This window comes from Zonotrichia albicollis, chromosome 7 (assembly GCF_047830755.1).
Source record: "Zonotrichia albicollis isolate bZonAlb1 chromosome 7, bZonAlb1.hap1, whole genome shotgun sequence".
NCBI classification, from domain to species: Eukaryota; Metazoa; Chordata; class Aves; order Passeriformes; family Passerellidae; genus Zonotrichia; species Zonotrichia albicollis.
Genome location: NC_133825.1, coordinates 21,692,524 through 21,701,686, shown reverse-complemented (window position 1 = coordinate 21,701,686; position 9,163 = coordinate 21,692,524). Strand labels below are relative to the sequence as shown.

The 9,163-nt window shown below is 41.8% G+C and overlaps 1 protein-coding gene across 1 annotated transcript in view; it reads left to right on the top strand.

The window, feature by feature from the left end:
• Window positions 1-77: 77 nt before the first annotated feature.
• The window catches only part of CABCOCO1 (ciliary associated calcium binding coiled-coil 1), a 57,757-nt gene continuing 48,671 nt past the window's right edge, over window positions 78-9,163 (top strand). Inside the window, exons 1-2 of the mRNA XM_074544604.1 lie at window positions 78-124; window positions 6,891-7,039. Coding sequence (XP_074400705.1) covers window positions 107-124; window positions 6,891-7,039 — 167 coding nt within the window. The 5' untranslated portion in view covers window positions 78-106. The remainder of the gene's footprint in view (window positions 125-6,890; window positions 7,040-9,163) is intronic.

Below are 9,163 nucleotides of genomic sequence, written 5' to 3'. Positions count from 1 at the left end.
TTAAATAGAAACGGCACGCGCTGGGCCGGGCCGCGCGGCCGTGAGGGGCGGGCCGGGCTCTGAGGGGAGCGCGGGCGGGGCGCCGTTAGGGGCGGGCCCGGCGGCCATGGCGGAGGGCGTGCAGGTACCGCCGGGGTGGGAGCGCTTTGGGCTAAATTGTCCGTGCTGAGCTGCACCAAGGGCCGCAAGGACGGTGTGGGGTCTGGAGCATCTCGCTTGTGACGAGAGACTGCGGTAGCTGGGCCTGTTTAGTCCGGAGGAGATTGAGAGGGGTTTTATCAATATATTTAAATGTCTCAAAGGAGGATGGTGCCGGCCTCTTTTCAATTATGCCCGGTGACAGGAGGAGCAAGGGCCATAAACCACAACAGAGGAATTTCCACCTCGATATGAGGAAGAACTTCTTCCTGTGGAGGGTGGCAGAGCACTGGAAGGGGCCACCCAAGGAGGTTGTGGAGTCTCCGTCTCTGGAGAGAGGCATTTGGAGACATTGCAAACCCATCTGGACACGTTCCTTTGTCACTTGCTCTGGGTGACCCTATCTCGGCTGGACTGTATTACCCCCACAGGTCCCTGCCAACCCTTACAATTCTGTGTAGAAAAGAGTGTGGCGTTAAAAAAGCCGCGTGTCTGTAAATATGCATATATACATATAAAAATACACTTGTCGTCACTTTCAGTTCCCAGTGTCAGTTTCCCAGTGTCAGTTTCCAGTGTCACTGTCGTCACCCAGTCCGTTCAATGGAGAGACAGGGCCTGCCCCGGCAGCTCCTCCAGCAGAGGCTGCGGAGCCTGGGCTGGCACAGCCCAGCCGGGTCTGTCCCTCTCGCAGAGCTGCTGCTGGTGTGTGCCTGCTCCACCTCTGACCTCCACTGCCTCGCCAGCTTTCAATTGGTTGTGGACTCTCCTTTTTAAATGTATGGTTATTTCTTGGTATATTGGACATGGGGAGCTACAGCAGTGGTTTCTGCAAGAAGCTGCTGGAAGCTTTCCCATGTCCACTAGAGCCAATGCCAGCCAGCTCCAGGACACACCCACGGCCGCCAAGGGTGACCTCACCAGAGACAGAGATCTGGAATAACAGATTTAGGAGGGGGAGGAAGGAATCCATACAAGAGCAGCTGGAAGAGGGGGATGCGAATATAGCTGCAAACACCAAGGCCAGCAGAGAAGGGGAGGCAGGATGTGCTCCAGGTGCCAGAGCAGGTTTCCCCACAGCCCATGGTGACACAGCTGTGCCCCTGGGCCCATGGAGGTCACGGTGGAGGAGACACCCATGTTGGAGCAGTTCATGGTAGACTCCCTGGTGGGGGGCACCCCATGCTGGAGCAGGGTTAGAGCATGAGGAGTCTTCCCTGAGGAAAGAAAGGGAATGAGGAGGCAGCAGGGTCAGATGCAATGTGCAGAAATGACTGCAAGCACTCTAGCCCATCCCCCCTGCAAGCACTTTACCCCTACCCCCAACTGGTAGAGAAAATTGGGAGTGAAGTTGAGTCTGGGAGGAGAGGAGGGGTGTTTTGAAATGAAGTTTTTATTTTGCATTATTCTACTCTGATTTCATTGGTAACGAATTATTTTTCTGCCCAAACCGAGACCCTTTTGCTCATGACAGTAATTGGTCAGTGACCTTTCCATGTCCTCACCTTTTCCCACAAGCCTTTTGTGATGTTTCCTCTCCCCTGTTCAGCTGAGGAAGGGGCTGGCAGAGAGGCTGTGGTCAGCTCCTGGGCATCCAGCCTGGGTCAAACGACCATAGTGGGCTTTTTTGTGGTGGTAGGAGTCTCCTAATTTTTGGTTGTTGAGGAAAAGGCTTGTGGTTTCCTTTCAAAGAGCACTGGGGCAGTGGAAGCAAGCTTACACTTTCCTTCCAGCAATATCACAGTTGCATTTCTCACCTTTCATTGCTTTATCTTGCTATCCTCTGGAGGATTTTACAAATCCATTGTGTTTGCATTAATATTTGCTTTATTTGCTTGTCTTTGGCCTCCCTGTTTTTTTCCTGTTTCCTTTTTTGACTTGGTTGACAGAGGTGTGGTTTCTGACAAGCAACTCATTTCATGCTGCTTGTCAAGAGATATAAAAGTAAAATTCATTCCTCCCAAGAATGTATGAGGTATTGCATCAACTCAGAATTTCTCCCTCAAGCCTGTCTATGTAGTTGTAGCTACTATAAGATAATTTTCTTCTGCTTGAGCTGCTTTGTTGTCTCCACTGGCCAAAAGTCGCTGTGACTGTTGTGGGAGTGATTAAGCGCCTTCAGCCGTGTCGTGGTTGTGTCTTTGTCAGTACAAAAGCTCACCATTTAGGTTTCCTTAAATAAATAAACCCTCTTCCAAGTGAAATGTGTTGCTAAGTATTCTAAATGCTTTATGAAAAATATATGTACCTTTCACAGAGCTCCGTTAGCGCTCTCTGTAAATATTTTGGCAGTTGGAGCAGCGTAACACTGGGGTGATGCAGTCAGATTGCAGTAAAAGGATACAGGCTGTGCTCTATGGGACACGACAGGCTGTCAGAAATATATTGTACATCTGGTTGAAATGTACCATTGAAATTTTTGTAGATTTTACTTCTTGGCTTTATAAAAAGAATCTTTAGAGGAATTCAGTAAACTTTTTTTTTCCACCTGTTTTCTGTTCCTCATATATTGAAGTTTGTTCTACACACAGTAGCTTACCTTTGTGATATTTCTGTCTATCCTTTATGATTTGTTTTTATTGGAAACCATGTGGAATTGTGTGTTTTTATGATTCTATAGTCCCTAGTTTTGGCTGAAGGTAGCTTAGCATGGTCCATATATAAGGTGTAGGAATCACTATTTTGGTAGTGTTTCTTTATATAATTTCTTACATTTTGAGACGATTCCTTTTATTTAAATTGAATATTTTTATAATTGTTACAGCTTGTAATGACTTTCAGCAGAAAGTGTGTTAGAAAATCTGAATACTGATCTTATCAAGTCTTGCTGCTGCTTTATTTTTAACCACATTTTTCTCATAAGTGGTCTGCAGCTGTGAAAACATCAGTAAAATTTATTGTCATCATACGTTTGGTCAACCATAAATCATGATATATGGACTGTGACATTTTTGAAACATATTTTGTTATTAAAAGGACACTATCATGTTTATAGTGTTCCTTGAAAGCTTTCTTTGCCTATAGGTTTTGTGTTTTGCATTTGACACATCTGCATATTTCCCTTTTGAAGGTAGTTGAAATGAGTGCTGCTATTTTTATTTCCTCATTTGTTTGATGACAAAAGAAATGTTTATGATTAAAAATAGCAACTATTGATCTTAACTTCCCATTGTGGGAGCGGACAAGTGGGGCCTTTTAAAAACAAACAGGAACAGTGAATGTGTTTCTGTTTCTGCCTTAACTATTTGTGTAGAAAGCGTCAAGATTTTCTGCTGCTACTGAAGCATTTGACAGCTTGATAACAAAATGTGTATAATAATACAAATAACAGCCTGTGTTGCTGGTGTAGTTTGGTTGGGTTTTTTTCATTCCCATTTTGATTAAAGTTGTAACTGATATACAGTGCTCTTCCAGGGTACATCTGCTCTGCTGTCAGCCCAGGCAGAGCAGCTGAGCTTGCTTTTCATGAGCTACTGGAAAGCTGAGTCCAGTCTGATTTCCCTGCTAGGGTGAGGACAGCAGGATCTTGGGTTCCTTTGCTTTGAGTATTTGCTACACTTGGCGAGATTTGCTGTTCCTTGTGTATTATGTGTTTGGAAGCCATTTTGCAAAGCATGGTGGTGTATTGTCAAACAAATGCAAACGCTGTCTTCAACCACTGCAGAAGGCTCGTCCCAAAGGACAGGCTTATTTTTCTTGAGGAATGCTGGTGCTCATTTCAGTTGCTGTGTTTCAGGCTTTGGCCACTCTGGAAAGGCCCTCACCAACACCCCACGTAGTGGGGCTTTTTTCCGAGCCAGGGGTGACTCAGTGCAGGTTTGAGCTTTTGAGAGTTCTTTCCCACCCCTGTAAACATTGAGCTTTTTTGCAATTTGCTGTTTATTGGTCTACTGCTGCTATTTCCTGCTTCATGGTAGTGAAGAGAGACTGAGAGATTCAGAAAGATCTTACTTTTTGTTTTAGAATGTCTGGTTTGGTATTTTGATTTGATGCTGTTAACAAGGGATGCCCACAGCATTTGGAGCAATGTATTGAACAGCCAGAAACATATTATGCATTCAGAACAGTTAAAAATCCTTCAAAGGAAAATAAAACCGTAACAAATAATTCTCTACTAGCAGCCTGTATTTAAACAGGCACTCTGCTGTTGGGAGTGGGCATTGGTAGGATTGATAGATTTTTTTTTCCTGACACATGAACAGCATTACTAGAATTAACTCACCTTGGATTACCTCAGTCAGTCACTGCAGTTAATACTAAAATGAACAGTAAATTCTTTGGCACCAATGAACACATAAGAAAAAAACTCTCCTGGTACTTTTAGTAGTGGTTAAAGAGACAAAAGTAATCAATCAAAATAATTGTAAGCTTTTAGTCAGGTGTGTGTGTAGGTTCAGCCCAAACAGAAACTGTCTATAAACACAGGATTGTTTAAATTATTTATGGACCTTCAATACTTTCTTAAATTACAGAAACATTGCTGATTTTAAAAAAATTTAAATCATGTGCTTTCTGTCCCATAGTTCCTCATCTGTCATTTGTGACACTGTCTCTTATCTGATACCTGTGCTTGTTATGGTGGACAGTGGTGCCCAAACCCCATCTTACCATGAGCATTACCAAAACCAGTAATGCGTTGGTGGGAATGTTGCTGCTGGGAATGCTGTTCCAGCCCCCAGGTGATGAAATGGACCTTGGGAAGCATTCACCTTGCCCTGCAAACTGTTCTGGTGTGATGTGCAGATTAGGGAGCCTTATCTGCAACTCTGAGTGAGTTACAGCAGCTGCCAATCTCTTCAGTTTAAACTGCAGCTTGTAAAATATTAGCATTTTGCCTTACTAACAATTGTGCCCAGTAAAATGTTGACTGACCAGTCATATGTAATTTATATAGTGGTGGTCACTGTAAATAATAAAGTATTCTATGTATTGAACATCCTAAGAGAAAGTGAGGGAGGAGCATTAATTCAGTTTCCAAAAGATTAATATCAGTTATTCATTTAATTCAGCCCCCACAGCTTCTAAAGAATCTCCTATTCAACAGGTTTCTAACACTGCAGGAAAGAGTTTATATTTTTTCTTCGTACTGAAATATGTCTTTCGATAATTTTATATTAGCAGGTAGTGCTGTTTTTTTTTCCCTGCAGCTTCAATTATAGCAGCATTACTGACTGTAGGAATATTTTTTATGCTGTTTAAATTACTGCTAATAAAAGCAAACTACCATCATGCTTTTAACTATGTGAAGGAAGCCTTCATTTATTTCATTCCTATTCTTATGAGATAGTGTATCTGAGATTGACTTGTTTACAGTTGGGAACAATAATTTTTCTTATTGAGGTATATGTGAAAGTACTCAAGTACTTAAATAGAGAGGAGAAAATAGTCTGTCCGCTGAATGAATGTTCTTTGTTGCTCTCAGTCTGGTTTTGTCTCTCCTGTGTGTGGTGGTTCTTCAGCTAGTCCAGGATTTCAGTACATCTTGTAGCTCAGCAGCAGCAGGGGGAGTAGTGTAGCTTTACTTGGGGGCTCTCCTTGTCCGGCGCTGGAGTGAGTTGGTGTCAGCTCAGAGCAGTGCTGGTCAGGCTCAAAAATCGGTGTGTGTGCTTTCCCTGCATGAGCTGGAGCAGGATTCTGCAGGCTCTGCCTTGCTGCACTTCTCTAAACCCCAGATCCTGAAGATGTACAAGTGTACCTACTGCAAATAAATTGTGCCAGGGGTTTGTGTGGTCAGGCCAGGCAGACTCGAGCAGGAGGCTGGGAGGCATTTTGGGGCTGGTTCACTCTTGATGAGAGCTGGGCCAGCACCCAGTGCCCAGCAGGGCTTTGTCCAGTTTGTTCTTGAAAGCCTGCGAGGATGGAGATTCCTCTGCCTTTCTGGGTTATCTATTCTAGGTATGAAATATTTTCATACTGAAATATTTTTCTTTATGCTGCCCCATTGTGGATCCCCTTCCACTGGAGCACGGTCCCATGACCACTGTCCGTTTTTCCCCTGCAGTGCTCCTCTCTGATGGGGCTGCTTCATCTCACACCTCACTTTGTCATCTACATATTCTATTGTGAAACCATTTTAGGGGATTTTTTCTACTGATTTTTGCATTTCATAGATTTCTCACTGAATTTTCCTGCTTTTATGAAGACCATTGCATTGTTAGTTCATGCTCAGTTTGTTCTTCCCTAAAACATGTCCATCCTTCCTAGGAACAGTAGTGTCAGATCCTTATTATTCTGTTGCAGCAAATATCTTGGACTTTTGTTTGGCTAGGGGAAGGAGATAGTGTAGACAGTAAATTTGAAAATGCAGTCAAGTACATGGTGGAGAGCAAATAACATAGTAATTTTCGTGTATTCTCATAATATGTTTAGGAGAAAGTTAATTTTAAAATTTAATTATTGTGCAACACAGTATCATGTTGGTCAAATTTAGATTCATGGATTCTTTTGCACCTTTAAATCTCTGTTGTTTTTAGTTGCAAGTTAATTTAATCTTGTGCAGCACATATGTCAGTGTGTTCCCATATGAATTTATGACAAAAATACTATGTTCCATGTATCTGCCCAGCTTTTCTCTGGTGAGAATGTGTTAAGGTATTGTGTTACTGCTGTATAATTACAGCTGTCTTGCATTTTTGGCATTTGTTGAATTAATCCCTTGCATACCTCCTCAATATAAAAATGTTATTTGGATAAGTTAGTGACATAATAAAATAAACATTTTTAAAATTACATTCCTATGTACATGTATGCAGGATGAATTCCGAGATCAGGATGAAGTCCACGATCAGGATGAAGTCCGAGATCAGGGTGATTTAGGTGGAGCAAAGATTATCAATAGAACATTTCTTTCTCTTTCCCAAGTAACTGCCTTGTCAGAAGAAGATGTGGAAGGAGTTGAAAAGTAAGTAGCAGTGACAGCAATGCTGGAACCCATATAATAATGAAATAAAAATTGTAGACTGTTAGATTTCTTTTGTGATGGTTATGTCATTAGTCTTTAATTGTTCAGTTAAATCATTGGTATTTAATATTACTCATCAAAGATGGCAGAAACACTTTTGATCTCAGATCCAGCCTGGTTTACTGGTTTTCCTATATCTTTTAATTTTGCTTAGACTCCTTTTTTTCCACTTGAATTTCACCTTGTCATTGTTTCTGAATTTACAATAGCTTTAAATACGCTGTAAACAAAACACAAAATAAGAACAGGCTGATACTGAGCTTTTTTTTGGTAAATTTCTCTGAGTAACCTTTTTGGCTAAAACACTCAAGATTCTGAACTGTAACAGGAGTTACCAAAAAATCAAAAAGGTCTTGAAAGTTCAGCAAGGGATGGAAAGCTTGAGAAGGCATTAGTAGGTCGCCATTATGGTGCTCTGGGGAAATGGGAGGCAGCCAAAGACTTCTGATGTCAGGCTGCCTTTGTCTTTCCTGTACCAACACTCTCCCTTGTTATTAGTGTTTAATAGCAGCTAAATTTAGGAGGCCAGAAGTTTGACCTGAGACTCCAGATTTATATTTGACAGATGGGACTTCTGAGAAGTGCAAGAATTATTTAGGAGCGTTTGTGTCTACTAGCAGGTTCTTAGGGAATTGAAAGCCAAAGGGCTGGGCCGCTGGTCTGGTTTGGGAAGGAAGAGGTGGGGAGTGTATAAAATCCAGCTTTGTTCCTCTGAATAGGTAACCATTTAATAGAGATTAAAATATTCCTGAAACATATTCTGTTCTTCCTATTTGTCACTATTCTAGGGAGAGAAGGTTTTTCTGGGATTTTTTTTTTTTAAAAAACTGGAAAGAAAATTTGCGACCATCAAATAATAATAGAAAAAATGCTTTCCTTTCCTGTTTTCTCTTGCACAATAGGCCTCTTTAAATTTAGAGGAGACTAAAGTGTACAACTCATGGAGACTAAAATGTGCTTAATATGCACAATTCTTTGTGCAACTTGCTCATCAAGATTAAAAAGAAAAGCACTGAAAGATCATGTGCTCTTTTAGTCTCAGCTGATCACATATGTATTTATATATACATGCTGTACAAGGGGAATGTAAAGTATATACTGCATCTGACTGGAAGGAGCATAGTTACAGGGTATGTTATGCACACTAAGCAGTTTAACAGCAGCATTGAAGATTTGTTTACCAGAGTGCATTGTGTCTATTTACAAGAGCAGTTTGAGGGCCACAGCTAGGGTTAGAAAATCAGAATAGATCTGAGTCTGATAGTTTTGATATTCTGCATTCCCATCTATCAGGCAGTTTTGTACTGCTGTCCATCTTGGTAAGACTTGAGCCCTGTGAAGAAAGCAAAAGCAGGGAGGGTAACTATGGAATCGAACTGCCCCATCATTTCACAAGCGTGTAAAGATCCTGTTGTCAGTGACATGCCTTACAGAATATTGGAAAGATGAGCACTGGCATTGTTAGCAGAATCAGAGAAAATCTAAATCCCTGAGAAGCTCTGATTATGAAAACACAGAGTTGGCAGAAGCTTCAGAGAGAGAGGATATGGACTGTTTCAAACCTTGGAAAGTTCAGCTGGCCATGTTCCACTTCTATTCCAGGACACAAGTTAAGTGTTTTTAACCGACTTGCATGTGTGCAGCTGTACAAATTTGTCATGCAGAACAAAGGAATACATGTTTTAAACAAAACTGATTGGATTATATGCTTTACTCTGTTGGCTATTGAGGCTTTAATTAAAGAAACTCATCTCTTTTGACAGCATATCTGTACTGTGTCGGGTAAAGCCCTGAAACTCTAATGGCTGCAATCAGTAGGTCTGGGATTAATGTCCTCCTTATGAAGGAATGAGAAGGCAGCAGGGCTGGGGAAGACCTTGCTTTTTCACATAGGAGTAGAAACTCTGATCACTGGCACCTGTGTCCTCAGCTGTAGTTAAGAAGCCAAGGATTGCTTTAATGTAAAACTTAAGTACCTGAGACGTGGCCAAAGTTACACTGGAAGAATTGAAACCGAGTCCTAGCCACAGTCCCCTCTCTTCATGTGGAAAAAAGCACACAGTT